The sequence below is a fragment of the Mauremys reevesii genome, linkage group 1 (assembly GCF_016161935.1).
Source record: "Mauremys reevesii isolate NIE-2019 linkage group 1, ASM1616193v1, whole genome shotgun sequence".
Taxonomy (NCBI): Eukaryota; Metazoa; Chordata; order Testudines; family Geoemydidae; genus Mauremys; species Mauremys reevesii.
In genome coordinates this window covers 211,751,444-211,775,967 of record NC_052623.1, presented here as the reverse complement: position 1 = coordinate 211,775,967, position 24,524 = coordinate 211,751,444, and the positions used below count along the sequence as shown (strand labels likewise).

The following is a 24,524-nucleotide window of genomic DNA, read 5'->3' as shown; positions in this document are numbered from 1 at the left end:
CACAGCCTCTCCAGTGACTTGGTGCTTCTGTTCTACTCCTTGAGTGCTTAGCTTCTGAGAAGCAGACTGGAGCCAGTACACCTCACCGCATGTTCCCAGGCTGGCTGAGTGCTGCTGTAGCAGCTTGCCATCTTGTGGTACAGGAACTATGGGAAACAAAGAAACTAATGAAGTGGAAGTGATTTGCTGCATGGTGGGGTTTGGTGTGGGGATGAAGAGAAGTGAGTTGCTTTACTCCCTGCCCTACCAAGACTTCAGTGTCTTATCCTTTGTATATTTCTTTAGGATGCCGGACGGGGGAGGCAAAACTGACTAAAGGATTTAATCTGGCTGCACGATTCATTATTCACACTGTGGGACCCAAATACAAGAGCAGATATCGCACAGCAGCTGAGAGCTCCCTGTATAGCTGCTACCGCAATGTCCTACAGCTGGCAAAGTAAGCACATGGCAATTTGGGCCAGGGTCTGTTATCCATAATACGTGCTGCTTCTGGGCTACCTGGTGTGGGCAGAGTCCAGGTAGGTACGAATGCCCATCAACACACTCTCAGACCGGGGCAGAGTCTGAGACCACTCTGCTCCCTCACTTATGTGCTATGGGGCATGAGTTGCCATTCTGAAGGGAGAATACACACGCATAATTGACTTTGTTGTATCAGATCATGAAGACGTATATCCCAGCCTGGCCAAAAGATAATACTGATTGCCTAGGGGAAAGGCAGACTTCTCTTCCCACTCCACCTTCCAAACAGTGCAGAAGGCCAGGAATGTACTGCTCTATATTTGGAGAGAGGAGAATCCATTCTGACTCCTGTGGTGAACAGCTGATCCCCTGAAGTCTGAGATGCACGTATGCTACACATGATGGCATTACCGATTTATATAATTCAGTCCAATATGTGCCTCTAAGCCTCCTGTAGTGATGAGTGACTACAATGTGAAGAAGCACTTCCTTTTTATGGTGTTACTTATACCTTGCAGAAAATCCTATAAAATCTTCACACTGTGAATCAGGGTGTTTAAATCCATAAATGATTAGTTTATGGCTTTTACCTTTGGTTGTTTCTGATCTTAATATATTTAAGTATATTTTATACCTTTGGGCTTTTGAATTCTTCAAAGTTATTTTCTTATGACTGCTACTGTCATTTTAGCAACACCTTATGATAAACGGTGAACAAGGAGCAACATCTGGGAATGGAGCTTTGTGGTCTCTTAGGGAGAGGGGAAAACAACTTTTCTAGATATTCGAAGATCTGTTTGTTACAGTGCAATGATAGTTGCTATGTAGTCAAGTTTACACCTGAGTTTCCATAATAAGGCCACTTTTTTCCAGAATCCCCCAATCTTCTCAAATCTGTAGTTTTATGTGCCTTAAAACTGGTAGCTAAGTCTTGGCCTCAGGAGAATTTTCCTGCAAACTTTGAAGTGATTTGGACAAGAGGTTTCTGAATTATGACATCCTGAAAATAGAGTGCAAGAAAGACTTAATTTTTCTATTATTGAGAGGAATGATGGATTTTGGTACAAAGAAGCAAAGCAGGAAAAAAATAGCTTAGTTTACTAGATGGCGTTAGGTGGCAGTCACCTTTCAAAAGTATCTAACTGTGGACCTTGTAAAGTTGGCAGTCACCAGCTTTGATCTTGGTATAGTATATGAAATAGTTGCTGGAGACATGCACTTTTCACTTCTTAAAAAAGGTCTCTGAGCTTGTCTTTGCTGCAGGGAAAGGGCCAACAATGTAACTGATCACTAGGAGCACTTGTCCGTGCAAAAATAATAATTATTCCACCCAGAGGGCAGTGTGGAGGACCCAAGAAGCTTCCTAAGATTTCTCATGGATTCTAGCCGCCAGCAAACCTAAGAGGCACCACAGGAAAGAGGGAATATTCTCGTGGTTTCCTTCCCCGTGTTTTCACCAACCGTCTGTTGGTCCTCTTGATTTGCAGCAGTGGAAATCCTTTTTGGTAAACAGGAGACTAGTCAAGTGGATAAGGCAGGGAAAAGCTAGTGCTTCTCTCTTGCCACCACTCCTAAGAACCCATTCCCTGCATCTTCCCTTCTGTTCCTGGCAGAGCCCACCTGTAGACAGCAGTTGTCCAGTGGACTGAGTGGGGGAGCGGCTTATGGGGAGCTTGGTTTGAGATAAGAGGAAGTGGTCCAAGTGGGAAGGGACGTTCAGAAGCAAATCAGGGGAGAAAGTTGGGGGCAAGTAGTGTTTCTCTGCCTTCTCCACCTAGTGAACCTCCTGTGGCTCATAAGGTGGGAATCCCTCTGCTGCAAACCAGAAGAGGTTCCTCAAGTAGAGAGGAGGGATGTGTTAGTACCTTATCCTGTCCACTGAGCTGCTTATTGCCTTCCCCATACCTCCTGCCAGTAGCTCACTCCCGTATGAGGTTCTTGTTTTCATGCCTGAGTTTCTTTTCTCCTTTTGACTTCAGGGAGCAGGCAATGTCCTCAGTGGGATTCTGTGTCATAAACTCTGTGAAAAGAGGCTACCCTTTGGAGGATGCAACCCACATAGCACTGCGTAAGTAGGTCTTGGAAGGTCGCTGCGTCCTAACACTACACCAGCTGGAGCCCAGTGTTGTGCACATTAGACTTAAATAACAGCACGGTGTTGGAGCATTTGGGGATGGGGGTGTTAAGCAGCAGAATGTTAGGGCAGTAGTGGGGCCTTCCAGTAGGTCAAAGTCAGTAGAGATGTATATTCAGGCGTAGACCTGGCAAATGCCTAGGTGTTTCAGTCAGCGTTGTTTTGCCAGGAGCCTGCATTTCTACCAGAGGTAGAAACTGACCCAGTGTTTGAAAATCCTCCTGTTTTAGCTGTATGTACCCACCTGATGGCATGTGAATACAGAAGAGCCTTCAAGGTGAAAAGGGGAGCTGGGAGAGACTTATGAAAGGAAGGTGGCCTTATGACTGCCAGTGCTGTTCAACCACAGCAGCAGTGGCCCCTGTGAGATTTTTGCTGTGGTTTAACCTATTTACATGAGAATTTCACTGCAGGAAATGTATGGAAATGCATCCCCTTTTTCTCCAAACTGCTGCTATTGCTTGAAAAGTCCTTCGTTGATTTAATTTGTTTGGATTTTGTTCTCTAACCTAGTAACACCCCTTCCTTGCTGCTCTCAGTCTCTGCACATCCATACAATCCAATAATGTTCTGTGACGTGCTGACCTTTTGTTTCTTCCTGTCCAAATGACTAACTGATGAGAGCTGACAAGATCACAGCCTAAGGGCCCCATCTACACCACGAGGGCATCCCAGTCTGGGGACCTGGTTACAAAACAGTTTTCTCCTGACTGTTAGTATTGATGGGAACTTGGCCACATCCTTACGTTATGCTAAAGCTTTGGCTAGTCCAAGAAAGCAGGAGAGAGGAAATAGTATAAAATCTGTAAATCACAAGAGAATCACTTCTAATTTAAAATGCTTTTTGAAGTTTTCTCCAAGGCATCAGCAGTACTTTACATCTGCGGCAGGCCAGCAGGGGTGCACAATTGGATGCTACAGTGAAAGGCCCCTCAGAGTGAGTGACAGATGTCACCATAAGGCTCTCTTCTCCGGTGCATCAGAAAATCGTTGGGGTTTCTTATTTCTAAATTCATTGCCCTTTATGGTGGTGTTTTGGTTTGTTTGTGAGGCTTTGTGCTGATGAACCAGCTTTGGAGCAGGCTCTACTATTGAAGATTAGCTTGTGTGCAGTGTGTGGTTGCTTGAGGCGCCTGGCTTTCCTGGAAACTTGCAGTGCATGTTGGCTTGTTCTGGGACTTTCGCTCAACATACGTTAGTAACCTCTTCTGGAAGTAGTTCAGAGAATGAAGCTTGGCTCATGAGGGAATGGATTGAGTTGGCCTTGTGGGTCTCTGGGAACACATTTCACATCTCTGCCACTCCTTCTTTCCGGAAATTAGCCAGGCTGCTCTATGTTCACAGGCAGTGCGCCCAGAGATTCAGTTGCTGACACCTTGTGATTGTTGTCCTACTTTTAGAGCCAATGTTTTTGTTTCTCATACCCATTTCCAGTTTACTATAAAGGGAAGCTTGCATGGAGAGAAGATCTTTCGCCCTGTGTTGAGTGCCCCATTGTGCAGTGTCCAATACCTAGAAAGTAACAAGCTCCCAGCCCCAAGAGACTTGCATTCTAAATGAGAGAAAATACAGTTCAGAGTCATCAGGTGAGGGTCTGTTCTCAAAATGATAAGATGTTGGCTTTTTTTGCACCTTAATTAATGTTGATGGGTCTTGCAGATGTGTGTAGAGAAGGATTTGGGTGGAGAGAGGGTGGCCATTCAGCGTTTAGGGAGGAGACTGTTCCCAGCAAGAGTGGCAGCATGGAAAATCCAAAGATGAATGGGACAAGTATGATGTCCAAAAGATGTGGAGAGGAGGGAGGCTTGACCAGAACAAAGAATGTGGGAGAGGGAGTAGAGAGAACTGGGAGCAGAATTTTAAGTAGGAGCAAAATTTGTGCAGAACCTGGAAGGTAAATTCCAGAAGCATGAACTTAGATGAACACTGTACCAGTGAAGGTATTTGAATCTGAGTGTGGCATGGTCAGAGGGTTGCAGTAGAAGGCTTTCAGTGGACTGTTTGAAGGAAGGAGGTGAGAAGCCAGACATTCTTGTCTGAGCTACTGCAGTCACTGCATGGACAAATGGGCTGAGAGAAAAGGACAGCTTTTGAGTGATCCCATGAAGGAAGAAATGACATCATCAACAGTGTGTAGGCAAGTATCATTCTGGGGTGTATTAACAGGAGTGTTGTATGTAAGACACAGGAGGTTATTGTCCCACTCTACTCAGTCCTGGTGGGGCCCCTGCTGGAGTGCTGTATTCATCTCTGGACACCATGCTTTAGGGAAGATGTGGGCAAATTGGAGAACAACAAAAATGATAAAAGGATTTGAAAACCTAACCTATGAGGAAAGGTTTAAAAACCAGGGCATGTTTAGTTTTAGGAAGAAAAGACTGAGGGAGAGCCTGATAAGAGTCTTTGGATATGTTCCAGGCTCTTATAAAGAAACTGTGATCAGTTGTTCTCCATGTCCACTGACAGTAGGACAAAAAGGAATAGTCTAAGGCTATGTCTACATATGCAGGTTTTAGCGACATGGCTCTGACACTACAGCCGTGCCGCTAAAAGGCGTGCAATGTAGCTGCTGTTTATCAGCTCTCCTGCCAACAAAAGACTTCCACCCCCAACGAGCAGCATTAGCTGTGTCAGCAGGAGAGTGCTCCTGGCGACAAAGTGCTGTTCACACCAGCGCTTGTCGGTGGCAAAACTTTTGTCTTTCGGGGGAAGGGGGCAGTAAACACCTCTGAATGACAAAACGTTTGTCTTTCAGTAGTATTAATCTGCAGCAAGAGAGATTTATGTTAGGTATTAGGAAAATCTTTCTAACTATAAGAGTGGTTCAGCTCTGGAATAGGCTTCCAAGGGAGGTGATGGAATGCCCATCGCTGGAGGTTTTTAAAAGCAGTTTGGACAAAACTGTCAGGAGTGGTCTAGGTTTAGTTGGTCCTGCCTCAGCATGGGGGGCTGGACTTGATGACTTTGCAAGGTCCCTTCCCGCTCTACATTTCTATGATTTCTGTGATTCTGTAACTATGGATATTCTTAATATCTAGCAAACTGTCTTTTTGTGTGTACCCACTCCACTGTGTATGGTGCTCTTAGCTGCCCATTAGGGTCTTGCCTGTGGGGTGAGGGCTTTCCCCTACTTGCAGATGGAGGGGAGCATCTTTCGTATATGCCTATAGCTAGTGAGTGTCCCTGATTGTAGCTGAGATTGTAAATCAGTTCCCCTGTTTCCTCAATGTATTTAATTCTCTTGCTCATAGGCACAGTCAGAAGGTTCCTGGAGATTCATGGGGAAACCCTGGAGAAAGTGGTGTTTGCAGTCTCTGAGCTTGAAAAGGTATTTCTCATCATTGTTCATCCTGCCAAAGTTCTTAGTATGTTCTAATTCTTAGGGCACTGGAGCATTGTAGACTTTTGTTCCGTATGTTGTACTGTGAAGCTGAAGACCAGTTTCCCTATCCTCAAGTTGTTACATCTGACTCTCATCATGACTGTTGGTTCCTCTGCATCCCTTTCAGCCTCCTCCCAGATGTTTCACCAAAAGCACCTCTCCTAGTTTCTTGCTGCTCACATTCTCACTGGTAGCGGCAGATGCAGTCCAAGCCACCCCACTTGTCACTTACAGGTTCCTGACTCATCACTTGGGCACCAGCATGAGGGACTTGGGTTAGATGGGATATTTGTGCAAGATGGTTTTTGGCTGTAAGAAGGCAGAGCAAGTCACTACATTCAAAATTCCCACCTTGCTTCCCTCCTGCTAAAAATCCTCCCTGCTCCTAAGATTAGCATCCCCACAGATCCTCCCACAAACACCTAGAAACTGGCTGTTTCAGACATTACTTGGAGAAATTAGCTAACCATTGTTCTGTTTCTAAGACAAAAAGCCTTTGGCAGTTTGAGTACTGACATTCTTCCATGTCTTCTCACTGTATTTGTGTGGAGCACCTCCTACTAATATGTGTATAACACAGCAAATCCAGTCAGTGTTCTTCGCACTGGGATCTGGAAGATACAATCTGGGCTTTTAAATGGAAAGGCTTTCTCCAAGTTCAGCTGCTAATTGGTAAAGAAAAAACAATGTGTCCCTTCCCTCATATTTCTCTGTCAGAGATCATTCTCTACCCTTGCTTGGCCCTGGGGTGGCCAAAACATAGCCTGCAAGTGCCCTCTTCTTTAAAAGAGGTCCAGTCTACAGAAATGACAGAGCATGATATGCAGTGCTCCAGCTTGATCCAAGCAGCCTTTGTTAGGATCGTTCATCCTTGCAGACTATTTTTTTTATTTCAAGAAAAGGGGTGGCTGCAGTCTACCCCAGTTGATGTAAATTAAAGGCAGCCCCCTCTCTAGGTCAGTTGTCAGTGTGGCATGGGATTAGGCAATATTTGATTGGCCCTGCGAACAAGTCTCAACACTTAGGGTTTCCAATCAAATTAACGTTTGCTGGCTTGGATTTGCCCAAGGTGAATCTCACTTTATCTCCTTAGCAAGCTTCTTATCTCCTTAGGCCCCACTATATTTCTGTTTCCTCTGTTTTGCTTTCACCTGTGGAAATACAGACATAGATAAAAATAATAACTTAAAGGAAAGAATCGAACTAAACATGAAGCTTTGACTAAGCATCAGAGGATTAAAAAGGTATAGCAATCTTGAAGTATGTGAAGGGAGTTAGAGACGAGGAGGAAGATTTCTTTAGGAAGGTATCATTAGCAGTAATGGATTGAAATTGAGAGGGAAAGTGTAGGCTGATAATATCAGACACAGATCTACTGAAGGGGTGACCTGCGGTGATGGTATTGTCTCACAGGAGGGAAGTCCATTTCTCTAGATGCTATTCTAGACACAACTGTAATGAAATATGCTCCAGGGCACAAGACTGCCCTGACATAAGAACGGCCATACTGGTTCAGACCAAAGGTCCATCTAGCCCAGTATCCAATCTTCCGACAGTGGCCAATGCCAGGTGCCCCAGATGGAATGAACAGAACGGGTGATCATCAAGTGATCCATCTCCTGTCGCTCATTCCCAGCTTCTGGCAAACAAAGGCTTGGGACACCATCCCTGCCCATTCTGGCTAATAGCCATTGATGAAACTACCCTCCATGAATTTATCTTGTTCCTTTTTGAACCCTCTTGTAGTCTTGGCCTTCACAACATCCTCTGACAAGGAGTTCCACCGGTGGACTGTGCATTGTGTGAAAAAATACTTTCTTTTGTTTGTTTTAAATCTGCTGCCTATTAATTTCATTGGTGACCCCTAGTTCTTGTGTTATGAGGAGTAAATAACACTTCCTTATTTACTTTCTCCACACCAGTCATGATTTTATAGACCTCTATCACATCCTCCCTTAGTCATCTTTTTTCAAGGTGAAAAATCCCAGTCTTATTAATTGCGCCTCATACGGAAGTCATTCCATACCTCCAATCATTTCTGTTGCCCTTTTCTGAACTTTTTCCAAGTCCAGTATATCTTTTTTGAGATGGGGCGACCACATCTGCACAGAGTATTCATGATGTGGGCATACCATGGATTTATCTAGAGGCAATATAATATTTTGTGTCATATTATCTATCCCTTTCTTAATGATTCCCAACATTTTGTTCACTTTTTTTTGACTGCCGCTGCACATTGAGTGGATGTTTTCAGAGAACTTTCCACAGTGACTCCAAGATCTTTCTTGAGTGGTAACAGCTAATTTAGGCCCCATCATTTTATATGTATAGTTGGGATTGTGTTTTTTCAATATGCATTACTTTGCATTTATCAACATTGAATTTCATCTGCCATTTTGTTGCCTAGTCACCCAGTTTTGAGAGATACTTTTGCAGCTCTTCACAGTCTGCCTAGGATTTAACTATCTTGAGTAGTTTTGTATCAACTGCGGATTTTGCCATCTCACTGTTAACCCCTTTTTTCAAATCATTTATGAATATGTTGACTAGGACTGGGTCACCCCACTATTTACCTCTCTGAAAGCTTACCATTTATTCCTACCCTTTTAACCGGTTACTAATCCATGAGAGAACCTTCCTTCTTATCCCATAACTGTGTACTTTGCTTAAGAGCCTTTGCTGAGGGACCTTGTCAAAGGTTTTCTGAAAATCTAAATACCCTATATCCACCGGATCCCCCTTTTCCACATGCTTGTTGGATTCTAATAGATTGATGAGGCATGATTTCCCTTTACAAAAACCATGTTGTTCTTTATGATAGTTTCAACCAGTTTGCCCAATACTGAAGTCAGGCTTACTGGCCTGTAATTGTCGGGGTCACCTCTGAAGCCCTTTTAAAAAATTGGCATCACATTAGCTATCCTCCAGTCATTTGGTATAGAAGCGGATTTAAATGATAGGTTACAGATGACAGTTAGTAGTCCTGCAATTTCACATTTGAGTTCCTTCAGAACTCTTGGGTGAATACCATCTGGTTCTGGTGACTTATTACTGTTCAATTTATTGTTTTGTTCCAAAACCTCCTCTAATGACACCTCAGTCTGGTATAGTTCCTCAGATTTGTCACCCAAAAAAGAATGTCTCAGGTTTGGGAGTATCCCTCACATCCTCAGCCGTGAAGACCAATGCAAAGAATTAATTTAGTTTCTCCACAATGGTCTTATCGTCCTTGAGTGCTCCTTTAGCATCTCGATCGTCCAGTGGCCCCAGTGGTTGTTTAGCAGGCTTCCTGCTTCTGATGTACTTAGAACGTTTTTTGCTATTCCTTTTTGAGTCTTTGGCTAGCTGTTCTTCAAATTCTTTTTTGGCCTTCTTAATTATATTTTTACACTTCATTTGGCAAAGTGTATGCTCCTTTCTATTTTCCTCATTAGGATTTAACTTCCACTTTTTAAAGAATGCCTGTTTGCCTCTAACTGCTTCTTTTACTTTGTTGTTTAAACATGGTGGCTCTTTTTTAGTTTTTACTGTTTTTTAACATGTCGGGGGGGGGAGGAGGAAGGAGTGGGGAAAGAGGGTGGAATTGATGTGACTTAATATTTCTGTGACTCTTTAAAGCTAGGGCTGTCAAGCCATTAAAAAATTAATCATGATTAATTGCACTTGTAAACTATAATAGAATACCAGGTATTTAAAAAAAATTCAATGTTTTCTACATTTTCAAATATATTAATTTCAATTACAAAATAGAATATAAAGTGTACAGTGCTCACTTTGTATTTATTTTATTTTTTATTACAAGTATTTGCACTGTAAAAAAAAAAACAAATTCACCTAATACAAGTACTGTAGTGCAATCTCTTTATCATGAAAGTTGAACTTACAAATGTAGAATTATGTACAAAAAAAACCTGCACTCAAAAACAAAACAGTGTAAAACTTTAGAGCCAGCATCGCAAGATATTTACATGCCAGATGCCCTGAAGATTCACATGTCCCTTCATGCTTCAACCACTATTCCAGAGGACATGCATCCATGCTGATTATGGGTTCTGCTTGATAACAATCCAAAGTAGTGCAGACCGACGCATGTTCACTTTCATTATCCGAGTCAGATACCACCAGCAAGCAGAAGGTTGATTTTCTTTTTTGGTGATTCGGGTTCTGTAGTTTCCACATCAGAGTGTTACTCTAAGACTTCTGAAAGCGTGCGCCGCACCTCATCCTTCTCAGATTTTGGAAGGCACTTCAGATTCTTAAACCTTGGGTCAAGTGCTGTAGCTATCTTTAGTAATCTCACATTGGTACCTTCTCTGCGTTTTGTCAAATCTGCAGTGAAAGTGTTCTTAAAATGACCAACATGTGCTGGTCATCATCCAAGACTGCTATTACAAGGAAAATATGGCAGAATGCGGGTAAAACAGCAGAGAACATACAGTTCTCTCCCAAGGAGTTCAGTCTCAAATTAAGTTAACACATTATTTATTTAACAAGCGTCATCAGGATGGAAGCATGTCCTCTGGAATGGTGGCCGAAGCATGAAGGGGAGTACTAATGTTTAGCATATCTGGTATGTAAAGACACTAACAAAAGTGCCATGCGAACGTCTTTTCTCACTTTCAGGTGATCTTGTAAATAAGAAGTGAGCAGCATTAGCTCCTGTAAATGTAAACAAACTTGTTTCAATTAGCAATTGACTGAACAAGTAGGACTGAATGGACTTGTAGGCTCTGAAGTTTAACATTGTTTTGTTTTTGAGTGCAGTTACGTAACAAAACAATCTACATTTGTAAGTTGCAATTTTACGCCAAAGAGATTGCATTACAGTACTTGTATGAGGTGAATTGAAAAATACAATTTCTTTTATCATTTTTGCAGCGCAAATACACCTCTACCCTGCTATAATGCGACCCGATATAACACAGGTTCGCGTATAGTGCGGTGGTAACAGAGCTCCGAAGGTGCTTTAACGGGTCCGGGGCTCCGGCTGCTGCGGGGAGCCCTGGGCCCTTTAAATCCCGTTGGAGCCCTGCCACCACTACCCTGGAACTGCGGCAGCGGGGCTCGCCAGCGATTTAAAGGGCCCGGGGCTCCGGCCACTGTGGGGAGCCCAGGGCCCTTTAAATCACTGCTGGAGCCCTGCCGCCGCTACCCTGGGGCTGCGGCAGTGGGGCTCACCAGCAATTTAAAGGGCACAGGCTCCCTACAGCAGCTGGAGCCCGAAGATCTTTAAATCACCGCCGGAGCTCTACTGCCCCTAACCCGATATAACGGGGTTTCAGCTATAGATAGGGGTTTTTGGCTCTCCACACCACGTTATAGCGAGTAGAGGTGTATTTGTAATGAAAATAATATACTTTGATTTCAGTTACAACACAGAATACAATATATATGAAAACGTAGAAAAATATCCAAAATATTTAATAAATTTCAATTGATATTCTATTGTTTAACAGTGCAATTAATCGCGATTAATTTTTTTTTGAGTTAACTGTGATTAATTGACAGCCCTATTTAAAACCTCTGTAAAACTGAGGCTGGCTCCTTTTATCCTCTTGTTTTTGGCAAAAGCTCAGTGGAAGAAAGGAAGAGTAATGCAACTGACTGAAAAGTACTTAAGAGAGTGATCCATTATCCCCCTACCCGCTTTACAGAGTTACAGGTTCTTGTGTGGCTGTATAGAAAAGTAGTTCCTTCTCAAACTTTCTGTCATTTGTAGGCCACTTACCAGAAGCTGCTGCCTCTGTATTTTCCAAGGTCATTGGAAGAAGAAGGTCATTCCTTACCATGCCTTCCTGCAGATATTGGCAATTCAGAAGGGGAGCCAGTAGTACCAGAGCGACAGATCAGGATCAGTGAAAAACCAGGTGCTCCAGATGGTGAGTTATAATTCAACCTTGAAATATTGGCACAAAAGCCAAGGAAAACCAGAGAACATGCACAGAGAATTATGAATCCCATATTTTAGATGGAGTGTACCCAACAGAGAGAATCTTCAAAATGAGATTTTACCTATGTCCTGCTCAGGCAGCTGCCTGGATTCTACAGCAATAACTTCTGCTTTCTCCCTTTGTATGTGGGAGGTGGTTGGAGGCCTATGCTCGGATTTTCATTCCCCCCCCCCCTCCCCCACGCCACTTATTCTGATGCATTGCACTAGTCTGAGATGACTGGGAAACTTCAACAGTCTCTTCCTTGAAATCACCTAAGTTCAAGCTTTTTTACCACCATCTCATGAAAGTCTGTTCTGATCAGCGTTAGGTGATGTAGTGGTAACATCCAAGCCCTGTCTGATACAGTTTTCAGCATTATCATAGGTGGAGCTGCACCTAATGGTGAATTACAGATCTGTTTTTTGTTCTCCTCTAGAGTAGACAAGGCCAATCCATTTGTTCCAAGGATGCATGTCTGCAGTCATCGTGTTACTCAGTTTATAGATTTATAGCTGCTAAGCCCAGAAGGAGGCCATTTATCTAAACTGACCTCTAGTTTAAGAGCTAGAGAAAATACTTTTAGCATTTACAAGGCAAACTTTTATTTTCAAGGCACTTTATAAACATTGGAGTAACACTGGAAATAGTTCATTGTTATCACTCTACTGGTTGTGGCTAGGGGCAAATGGGATTGATTTGCCCAAGGTCACAGACTTAGGCCTGGTCTACACTGGGGGGGATCAATCTAAGTTACGTAACTTCAGCTATGTGAATAACGTAGCTGAAGTCAACGTACTTGGATTGACTTACCATGATTTCTTCACTGAGATGAGTCAACTGCTGCCACTCCCCCATTGACTCTGCTTGCACCTCTCGCCAAGCTGGAGTACAGGAGTAGACAGGAGAGCACTCAAGGATCGATTTATCGCATCTAGACTGGACGCGATATATCGACCCCTGCTGGATCGATTGCTGCCTGCCAATCCGGCAGGTAGTGAAGACATACCCTAAATCGCTAACAGAGCTAAGATTAGGTTTCAGGAGTTCCTTGTTCTTAGCATGGAGTTAAGTTCAATAGAGGTCATTGCTCTATCAAATGGAACCACAGAAAATTTGTGCATCATAACATGGTGTCTTTTTTTGTGTGTCATGGCTGCAGTCACCTTGTGACTTGGTTGTGTCTTATTGATGCACTGTCATGAGGCAACATTTCCATTTTCATTATTGTGGTTCTCTTGTATGTAGTTTGAGCTCTGGCTTTCTTACAGCTTCTTCACCCATGCTTCATTGCAGATTACTCAGATGAGGAGGGGCTGGAAGCAGATATTTCATTCATTGGTTCCCATGCATTTGCCCGCATGGAGGGAGATGTTGATAAGCAGAGGCGCCTCATCCTTCAGGGACAGTTGTCGGAGGCAGCACTGCAGAAACAGCATCAGAGAAAGTGAGAACATGTTGCCTGTTTCTCTATATGCCTGTCTCAGCTAGGCCTGTGTCTTTGGGAAAGATCCTTAAAGCTCTCTTTCTGTGTCTCACAAACTTGCAATCTGTTAGCAGGAAAGCATGGACAAGGCCTAGTTTCATTCTAGATCCCTGGAATAGCCTCTTGGTGCTAAAAATATGGGACGGGGGTAAGGGTTGGTTTTCATTTTTTGTGGGGGTTTTGTTCCATTGTTTTCATATCTGCAGGACCTAGACCAGGGGTCCCAAATTTTGAGGGTTATACCCCCCCTTCCCCATGTCCACATCCCCCAGAGCTGGAGCTGCATCTGGGGTGGTGGTGGTGGTAAAGGGGGTCTGGGAGTGGGGCCGAGGTCAGGGGCAGAAGCGGAGCCACAGCCGGGCTGTGGTGGGGGCACCCCACACTTTGGGGACCTCTGACTTGGACATATTGGAGCAGTTGTACTGCCTGTTTACCACTAGATGGCACAGTTCCATCATAGCTTTCAGTAACTGAGCCTAGTCTTCTCTTTCTAAGACGGGCACACCTGTTTCAGAACTCATGCCCTTTTGAATCCTGGGCACCTAATAAACCCTTTTTCCTCCTATGCTTTTGAAGTTGGAGGGAAGAGAGAATTTTGAGTAGCTGTTTATTTTTTCAGCTGAATTGTATTTTTTCCCTGCTTTTTGCATATTAGAGGCAGGTTTAACTTCCTCCTAGGGAGCCAGTCCTATGTTATGATACTCATATTTTGGGCATGAGGCATGGCTTTCAGTGTGTGTTTGAAGCACTGACTTGTTTATTTACATTTGGTATTAAAAGGCCAATGTCACTAGTTAGGCCCAACTTCTGGATTTAAAAAGCAACCACTCCTTTTCACTGTTTTAAATATTTAACCCAAATAGTGTTGGTTGCATGTGCAAATTCTCCTTAAATGTTTGCAACTGAAATGCAATACCATTGCACTTGTGTGTGAGGGCTAGAAAAGAGAACCAATTAAGTGTATATTTATTGTCCCAAGCAAAGTAACCAACAGTATAACTAGACAACAGTCAATATTCCTTTTTTTTTTTTCCCCAAACACTCCCCATTGAAGCACTTCAGAAGCAGTTTCTTTACTCAAAAGATTTCAGTGTTGACTGCTCTATAACACTAAGCGTAGCAGATCCAGCTCCTCCGATTTTTCCAGGCTGATCTTCATGCTTTCTAACAGATGAAAGAGAGAGACAGCTCTGACCCCGTGTGTGTGTTTGACTTTTCTAGTTACAATCGCTGGCTGTGTCAGGCAAGAGCTGAAGACCTGTCCGACGTTGCTTCTCTCAAAGCCTTGTATCAGACAGGTGAGTTCAAGATCCCAAAGGCTGTTTCTTATAGACTCACCAGTAGGAAATGGAATGGCCATTTCCACCTTTGTGTGAAGGAAGGCTCATGGGATGAAGCCTGAGCAAGTGTTTTAATCTAGTGACAGATTAAAAAGTCTGTCCTACTTCAGTGCCAGGCAGGCTACAGCCAAACAAGATTTCTGGCATATGGAAGCTAGAATGAGATGTGATGAATTGGGACCATAAGTAGAGCCCTAAAAAACTGCGGATATTTGGGGACCATGTTTGCAGATTGGATGCAGATACAAATTTTTTATCCACAAGGGCTCTAACCATAAGTAATTTGACATGTCATAGAAAATCTACATCTACAAATTCAAGTGGGTTCTTAAATTCAAAGATCTCTAAAACTGAGCTCAAGGGCTGGCATTTGCTGTGTTTATTGGGGTATTATTAATTTAGAGGGAAAATATGAGGGCTTAATATAAAAAATATACGGTGGGCAAAGGGCTATCTGAAGTGGAGAAGGCAACAGGTTATGCTGAAATGAACTATCAGTCTGGAGGGAAGTTACTAGTGAAGAGCCTCAAGGTTTGTCTTGGGACCAATCTTCATTACTGTTTTCATTAGTGACCTTGGCACAAAAGGTAGGAATGTGCTAATGAAGTTTGCCTCTGACAATGTTGGAAGGCCTCATCGATGCAGAGGAGGGTTGGAGTATTATACAGGAAGAATTGGATGACCTTGAGGACCAGAGCAATAGAAATGGGATGAAATTTAATACTACGAAGTGCAAGGTCATGCACTGAGGGACCAATAAGAATTTCTGCTGTAAAGTGGGGGCTCATCAGTTGAAAAAAACTATAGAAGAGAAAGACCCGGTGTATTAGTTGATGACAAGATGACTGAGCCACCAATGTAATGCAGCCATGAGAAGGGCAGGTATGATCCTAGGATATATCAAGTGAGGTATTTCCAGTAAAGAGAGAGAAGTATTGATGCCATTGTACAAAGCATTGGTAAGACCTCATCTGGAATACTGTGTACAATTCTGGTCATTCATGTTGAAGAAACAGGAATTCAGACTGGACCAAATGCAGAGAAGGGTTACTAGGATGATCAGAGAAATGCAGAGGAGACTAAAAGAGCTTGGCTTGCTTAGTGTAGCAGAACAAAAGCCAAGAAGGGGAACCGATTGCTCTGTATGAATACCTCAGTGGAAAAACGCCAGAGGGAGGAGAGCTGTTAAAACTAATGGACATTATTGGCACAAGAACAAATGGGTATAAGCTGCCCATGAATAAATTGGGACTGGAAATTAGAAGGTTCCTGATCATCAGAGGAGCAAGTTCTGGAGCAGTCTTCCAGTAGGAGTGATGAGGTCAAACAACCTAACTGATTTTAAAATGGAACTTGATAAATCTATAAACAGGATTATATAACGGGGTTGCCATGATATCAGGAGGACTGGACTCTGTGACCCGGGAGGTCCCTTCTAGGACAATATCCTATGTTTTCCAGCTCCAGTCACCATGCTCCTGGCCCTCTGTATTTGTTAGATGAGTGTCCTGGTTACTGGTTACTAATTCTATGGGGGGGAGTGTGAGATAATCCCAGAATTCAGAGTTCCCAGTGCTACTTGGTGTTGGAAGGTGGGTAAGGAACAAGTTTAAAGTCAGCAGGTAAAGCTCCAATGGACTTGAACTGTTCTTAACCTAAGAGAAATAAGGTTTAGACAACCCAGTTTTGTGCAATCCAGTCCATCTTCCCATGCAAAGTTAGGGACAGTATGGTTTGCCTGGTTTCCATACCATGTCATAAATCTAGACCAATTAACCAAGAATCACAGATATGTCCCCTTAACTTACTATAGAGAAGGATTCCTCTTGTTCTGCCTGGAAAGCCTTCCTATATTGTACACTCCAGAATAGCTTCCGGGTAATGATTAGAGGGCAACAGCAACAAACTGAGAAGAGGGAGTTGAGATGGCAGGTTCAGTGAATGAATGTTGTTAGGGGGCAGGAAGCAATAATTCCCTGTTAGTATTTGGCAGATGAAATATAATTACTACACTTGTCAAAGTACAGGAACATTCTTGCTAGCAGTATTATTAGAAGTTTTGAATTTGTACAGTCATTGGCTTAAGTCCATTATGTCTCTCATACCAGATATTTAACCTGTAAAGGTCAAATAACCTGTCCATCTATAGCTACAAAGAAGTGTACTCTTCTTACCAAAAAACCAGTCCTAGTAGCTACTTATTAAAATAATTTTCTAAATTATTTTACAATGTGCTTATATTTACACACAGGCTAGATGACATTTGATTCCCCCCACACTACACTCTGGTTTTATAACTCTTCTTCCCCGTTTATATATAAACATCATGGAGAAAATGCCCATCAAGGAAATCTACAATGTGTTCAGCTACCTGAGAGAGTGAGAGTGTATATTACAACCTTTCAAGGAATTAACAATACCATATTTCACATTGTAAACATACTATCTAAATTAAGCACCTGTAGCTAAGTTGCTCATGTCTGCGTCAATAAGAACTTAAATATAAGAAGGCCCTTTATGCTAATGTGATTGCAGTTGTTTGAGGGTGTGGTACCTGTTATAGATTACATGTCCAGAACAACACACCCTTTTGGTGGTGATAAAGCAGAAAGTGTAGCCTTATAAACAGTAGGTGCTATGTCAGTAAATTGCTGGAACCTCCAGGGTTATTGATTGCAGCCTCCATCTTCAAGGAGTGCAACTCTGTATTAAAAACTACTGTTTCCAGGTGCAAGGCATCCTTCTGTTTAGATCAAAATGAGTACTACATAATGGGAGCAGTAGTCTCTGCACTCTTCATCTCCTGTTAAGAATGCTAGTTAACAATATTGTAGAATGCTTGTAGTTAGCTGCCCCTGACTTAGAGGGCGACTTTCAAAAACTCAGACTACTTTATGAATGTTATTCAAAGATAAAAGCTTGTGGTTCTCATTTTATTCTGTAGGTGTGGATAATTGTGGTCGCACAGTGATGGTGGTAGTTGGAAGGAATATTCCTGTAACTCTGATAGACATGGAAAAGGTAAAATCTTCATATAAAATTATAGAGCTGTGGCAGTGATTCTTTAGTTAAGGTTGAAAGGCAGTTTCTATTAAGTACAACTATCTCATCGTGTACCCTCAGCACTAACTTTAGCAAGATATCTGTAGAGGGGTGTATCTATGCAGAAATCTTCCTACACAACAGATTATGTACAAACTGTTTGCATAGATACTTTAACATGAAAATATATCCTATCTAAAACTTTGCATATGAAGTTTTTCTGGTAGAAACTTTTCTAGGGAAGTGACTAGATTCTCTTCAGGGAAGCATTGCGCCTGGCATTGGCCACTGTCGGAAGACAGGATACTGGGCCAGATGGACCATTGGTCTGACGCAGTATGGCCGTTCTTTAGCAGGGTAGTGTAGGGCCTCCTCTTTCCCTCCAAAGAGATGTAAAGGTGCTTCTGTAGCTGGAGACTCTGAAGTGAAGTGCACTGAGCAAACTTGTTTCTTGCACATGCAAAATTCCAGGGATCCTGACAAAGTATGTGGAGGTTAGGGACATGGAGCAGAGTAAAGGTTGGCTGTAGACATCTCCAGATAATATTTTTGAGCCAGTGCTTAAGACTTCAGTGTTGCATCATGTTTTTGTAATTGAAATATAATATCAGCTTGTCTTAAGGCTTTTGGTCTGGATAATATTAGGTTAGAGGGAAATCTGTTAGCACAGAATGGGACTGTGACAAATTTTTCTGATGAAAATATAAATGTCTCCCCACCTCAGGCACTCTTGTACTTCATCCATGTCATGGACCATATTGCAGTAAAGGAGTATGTCATAGTATACTTCCACACGCTCACTAGTGATTACAATCACCTGGACTCCGACTTCCTGAAGAAACTGTATGATGTCGTCGACATCAAGTGAGTGTCATGAGTAGGAAGAGAACCCTTCTCCTCTACTTCTCTCCCCATACAGGCCTTTAAGACAGACCCTTTATCCAGCTTGCTTCCTTAGCTAAAGGATTGCTGGGAAGAAATTCACAGGGGCCAATAGACCCAGATGTCTAACAAAACCAGTAGAGATTAGGCCTGTTTCCTTTCCTGCTCTGAATCCAAACCATTTAAACAATTTCTAGGCATTTCTGAAATGTTTATTGTAACTTATGAGTGCCTCAGTTCATCAGGAAATTAATTCTAGTTCATGCATGCTTGTGTCATATACTGGTCTCTGCAATCCCTGCCTGTGGCATATCTATCAGTAATGAAGGCAGGCGTGTTTGCGACCATATATTTTATGTGAGCTCATTCCATCTGCCTCTAAAGGTTGTGTTTCCAAAAGACAGTATTGTGCACTGGGATGCTCCATCCATTTTGCTGGAGGAGACGTATAGACAGCACTAACAGGTGTAACTAATGTGTAAGCCTCTTTGGACTGGAGGATCAGATAGGATTTATCTAGGGATGCAGGGAAACTTTTCACTTCCTTTGCCTCGCTTATCCTTAGGACAGCTGCCCTTTGACCTGCATTTGAATGTTGTGGGTCAGGGTTAGCACCAAAAGCACTTGTGCATGAGTGGGCAAATGTCTCCAAACACCTTAAGCTGTGTTTTTGGCTGAATTTAGTAGGATAAGCTCATTACTACTTTTTTTTTTAAATAACAAGCGTCATTTTCTTCTTTAAACCAGGTACAAGAGAAATTTGAAGGCAGTGTACTTCGTCCACCCAACATTTCGCTCAAAGGTGAAGTATACTGAACCAAAGGCCAAGAATGCAGGCTTTTGAAATAAAATAGGGCATAAAATTGTAGTATAAGGGGAGAAGTCACGAGAGAGAGAGAGAGAGAGAGACTTCAAAACACTAGGCTATGCCTGCTAGATATGTGTTTTCCAAGAGCTAGTTCACATTTGGGTACTGTTATTTCTGGCTTATGTGGCTGGTACACTAGCCTTTCCCTTCCTACCTTAATGATGAGCCTCTGTGCTTGGCCCCCGTGCACCACTACTGCTCACTTCCCATTTTACTTTGTGTGCTCCGACCTGCAGTGACACTTCATCTCTCAGGTTGCTATTAACCCACATTGCATTGCTGGTTAATGCACATGAATGAGCAATGGCACAGAGCCTCATTATTAAGGTACTGAATGGAGGCAGACGTTGACCGTTATAGCAGAGGACCTACTCTGATAAACTGGAAGAGTTGTCTTGAAAGGCTGAGAATGAAACTGATCAGTGTCACAGGTGGTTGGGGTACATATCTGTGGGGTGTCCTCTAACAAAATTAAAGCTTTGAGACCACATTTAATTCAAAGAAAAGAGGCATTAGTCCTTTCTCCTGCTCTCTGGCTTAAAATATGACATTCAGCTGTGTGAGCCCAGAAATATTTTTCTCTTTGTGGTTCACCACATGGGCATTTTTTACTCCCCAGGACAGTTATGGTACAAAAGCAGTGTCAGTGCAGGCTTCACACATGTGCACCTCATTGCCAGTGTGCCTCAAACTTGATCTGATGTGGGTATTCAAGAGGCAGAGGGAGAAAACTTGATTTCCATGCCATTATTTGACCTCCGCTGAGACTGCCTGCCTCACCTCTTGTTGGCCTTTGTAGATGGGTCTCCCACTGTCTGTCACAATCTTTTCCAAGAAACTGAGTAGCAGTGATGAGCCAGCAATGGGCTCAGTCAGGATCCTAGATTGTAATATAAAAAGGTGGAAAAGGGAAGAAGAATTCATTTTGGGGAGGCCTAAGCAAGACTTTTTATTTCCTGTGGATTTTTCTAACCTCTTCAAAAGGACATGTTACTGCTTTGCTCTATGGTCTCTAGAGGTGATCAGAAGGTGGTGCTGCTTCTCTTCCTTTGTCTCAACTGTGGATCAAAACAGTAATCACGGTATTATGCTTGGAAGATACCAAAGTGGCAGCAGTGGCCCTAACTAACATCTTGCATGCTGGCACTTTCGAATTAGATGTCAGACTAAGGGCCTGACCTGCCATCTTCATTAGAGAGCCTTTGTCACTTTATGTAAGATAGGAGTAAGAGTAGGAGTATGGTCCCCAAGGTCCAGGCCATATTCCATCGCAAATGTTTTTTATTCTGCTTGGGTGCCTCCCTGCAATTTCAATAAGTTGAAACATGGTAGAGGAATGTAGGTGATTGTTCTGAGGTTAGGAGTTGGGCAAACAACTGTGGTGGTTCCTTGATTTCATTTTATTAATACCACCACCATTTATATAGTTCTTCACACTTGTCAAGTACTGTACTAGAATGAACTTAATTCCATACCAGTGTAGCCATCAGCCCTTCTCTTCCCTCATCCATTTGGGTAGTTGTCCATCCCAAAGAACTTTTTGAAATAGCCTCCCTTCTGTACCACAAATTGCATGTATAGTCAGCCTTCTGATCATCACTTAGTTAACATTCTGAAACCTCTGAGGTTTTGTAGTCTTGTGTTTTTCCTTACTTGAGTAACACAAAGCGTATTGGGCCAGTGGCGATGCCTGCTGACCAGAAGGTTGTGGTAGCTGGTTAATTCCATAGTTTGTGCTAATGAATGGGTTAGTTCGTGAATCCTGAATTGGTTGCCATTTCCTACAACAGTTAAAACAGCACTCAGATATTCAACTGATAAGAACAGTATGAACATTTAGATTTAGGGATTATAGCAGACATGGTCAGTCTGCGGCTTACGAGTGTCCTGTCTTTAATATGAAGATGTGCTCAGAGCAGACTGTCCCAGTATCAAGATGTCCCATGTTGATCCCATCAGCATTCCAGTCAGATTAAGTTGCAGCATTGCATGTTTGGACCTGTAGTCCCTGCGTCCCTGACATCTGTTAAAAATAAAACTGGCTGATTAATCTGCTCCTTTTATGATAGGTGGGGCTGATAGTGCTGCCCCCTATTAAGGTTGCCCGATACGTCCCTTTTAAAAACCCCTGTTTCCAGTTGCTTATAACTTTGCCAATCTTAAATCATTTGGGATGAAATTTTCCATGCCCAGTGTCTGCCTCATGACTTAGGTTTTATGGTTGGTTTGGGTTTTTGTTTTTTTTTTAATTTCACCCCAAATGGTTCAACTGTTTGAGAATGAGGTTTGAAAAATCCATTGTTTTGCCCATATTTAAAACTTCTGGTTACAAAGCCTGTTAGAAAAACCTTACACCTCTTCCCTAGCTGTTTTTCCAAGCAGCCAGAAAGAAAAAGGAAAAAAAAGAAAAGAAGGAAAAAAAGTCTTTGTTAGGAAAAGTCTGTTAGAAAACCTTATTTCCTCCAGCCAGCCTCGCTGAAAATCTCCTTCTAGCAAAACCTTGTTAGAAACTGAATACTTCTACCCCCCCTCCCCCTTCTCTCAGGTTGCTTTCCTGCTTTAGAAGAGAATAGCTCTTTTCAGCTTAGTCCAGCTGAAAAAAACTCCTAACAATACCTTGTTAGAAAACCTTGTCTGTTTGCCTTCGGGGTATCTTTCTCTCCTAACCTGCATTCCTGCTTTAGGATAAGAGAATAGCTCTCAATGGCTCTCTGGTTCTTAAAACATCCCACCTCTGCCACCATGTCATAGGTCTTCTCCCCCACTTGGAGCTGTTGGGTTCCAAGATGGGGACCTGCATGGACTTCTCTAAACTAAAATTCTAGTTTAGATCTGGTTTTCGCTGCTACCAGTTACGTTTAAAGTGGATAACACACTGCCTGTCTCCCCAAACTTTCCCTGGGGAACACAGATTCAAATTCCCTGAATTTTTACACACAGGGAAGCAGCCCACTTCCCCCCTCCCTCTCCTAGCCACTCTGGAGAGATACACACCGATTCAACTTTGTGAATTACCCTTAGGAGGAACTCACTCTTCCCCCCCTCCCCTTCCCTTGAATCTCCACAAGAGAAGGAATTAACCAAGTCCAAAGAAAAGAAAAGAATTTATTAAAAGAACAAAAAGAAAGTACACTATCTCTGTAATACCAGGATGGAACAATACACAGAGTCTAAATTATAAACCTGGAGAGAACTCCCCCTCCCCTTTTCTTCCTCAGTAAAAGCAAAGTACAGCAATAGAAATAAAGAATTTCTCCAGCAAACACACAATTGCAACTGTAGAAATCAAATTATAAGACTAACCCGCCTTTCGAATTAATACTCACTATTGGATAGTAGGAACTACTCCAGAAGAACTTGGAGACATGTCTGGCCTCTCTTAGATCCAAAGAGAGAACACAGAGCCAACAAGGAACACAGACAAAGCCTTCCCTCCACAGAGATTTGAAATTATCCTGTCCCTTGATTGGTCCTCTGGTCAGGTGTTTCTCAGGTTACTGAGCTTGTTAACCCTTTCCAGGTAAAAGAGACCTTAACCCTGATCTGTTTATTTATGACACCTTTTCTTTTAAAAGTTCTGGCAACTTTATGCTTTGGAACAGGGATTGAAATTGAGCAGGGATGTGTCAGGAATGTGCCTTTGCTGTCCCTGTGAAAATTTGGCCACATAAGCCTTTGAAAAAGTGAAGTTCATATGCTCCGTAGAGATTTGTTAGATTTTTAGCAACTAAATTCCCTAAAGTGTCTGTCCACACTGGGCATGCTCCCTGCAGTTGCAGCTCTGGGCTACAGCATGCCATTCTGGTTCCAGGCATCTGAACAGAGAGCCACAATTCTGTTTCCTGTGCTTTCAATGAGCCTTGCTGGGCCTAAGCCACATGGTGGAAGAGGCTGCCTGAATCAAATGCAAGGGGAACCAGAGCTGGACTGGTAGGAATAGATAGGGACATGAAGCCTAAGCGCAGGGAGGTGGAGACTGGGACTGGCAGCCTGGAAGAGAAGCAGGAGAGGAGAAGCAGTGACTGACTGGGCAAGGAGACAGACTGGGACTAAGAGCTAGTGAGGCAGAGGAAGGAGATGAGTGCAAAGGGGAGACAGATCTGATTGTGTGGTGCAAAGGGAAAACTGTAATTGGCTGGGCAAAGAGACTAGGCCAAGGAATCAGGGGTGAGGGAGAGGGATGCTGAGATTGGATGAGGAGTTTGGGGACAGCAGATTGGGGCTGGGAGCCACAGTGTGGGGGTGGGTTGAGTGGAGGCCAGAGTTGTGGGGATAAAATGGATTACGTGCTTTTTGGGTGAGGGAGTTGGGAATGGTGGGGCAAAGGAAACTGAGGACAAGGAGTTAAGGGGTTGGTAATACTGGGACTGAAATGTAGAGTCCAGAGAGGTGAGACTGAGATTTGTTGGGGCAAGGAGACTGGAACTGCTATGAGTAGCCTGAGGTGAAGAAAACAGGACTGGGATGAAGAACCAGGGGGTGGCAAAGAGACGGGACTGAGATAAATTGGAGGGAATAGGGCAAAACAGGTCATGCTTCAGGTCAACAGGCAGAGGGGTCTGTGATCATGCAGGGGTTCTCAGCCTTTTTCTTTCTGAGGCCCCAGCCAACATGGTATAAAAATTCCCTGGCCCAGCTGTGCCACAACAACTGGCCGGCGTTAGGGGGTAGTGAGCAGGGCAGTTGCCTGGGCCCCATGCCGCAAGGGGCACTGCAAAGCTAAGTTGCTCAGGCTTCGGCTTTAGCCCTGGGTGGTGGGGCTCAGGGCTCTGGGCTGCAGTCTCGCACAGCGGGGCTTTGCCTTTCTGCCCTGGGCACTAGCGACTCTAACACTGGCCATGCTTGGCAGCCCCCCCCTCCCCCGAAACCTGCTCGCAGCCTCCAAGGGGGCCCCAGACCCCTGGTTGAGAACCACTATATACAGCACACTTCCTGCCCAAGCCTGTAATGGAACGCAAGATCTCTGATCTCACCATTACTCTGTCATGTATGAAC

At 43.2% G+C, this 24,524-nt stretch overlaps 1 protein-coding gene across 4 annotated transcripts in view; it reads left to right on the top strand.

Moving 5' to 3' along the window:
* GDAP2 (ganglioside induced differentiation associated protein 2) overlaps positions 1-24,524 on the top strand; it is a 46,962-nt gene that overhangs the window by 14,196 nt on the left and 8,242 nt on the right. For all 4 annotated transcript variants that reach the window (XM_039529344.1, XM_039529316.1, XM_039529324.1 and 1 more), the window contains exons 4-12: positions 286-439; positions 2,445-2,533; positions 5,851-5,927; positions 11,701-11,860; positions 13,208-13,358; positions 14,619-14,695; positions 17,682-17,758; positions 18,504-18,643; positions 19,409-19,463. In XM_039529344.1, coding sequence (XP_039385278.1) covers positions 286-439; positions 2,445-2,533; positions 5,851-5,927; positions 11,701-11,860; positions 13,208-13,358; positions 14,619-14,695; positions 17,682-17,758; positions 18,504-18,643; positions 19,409-19,463 — 980 coding nt within the window. The remainder of the gene's footprint in view (positions 1-285; positions 440-2,444; positions 2,534-5,850; positions 5,928-11,700; positions 11,861-13,207; positions 13,359-14,618; positions 14,696-17,681; positions 17,759-18,503; positions 18,644-19,408; positions 19,464-24,524) is intronic.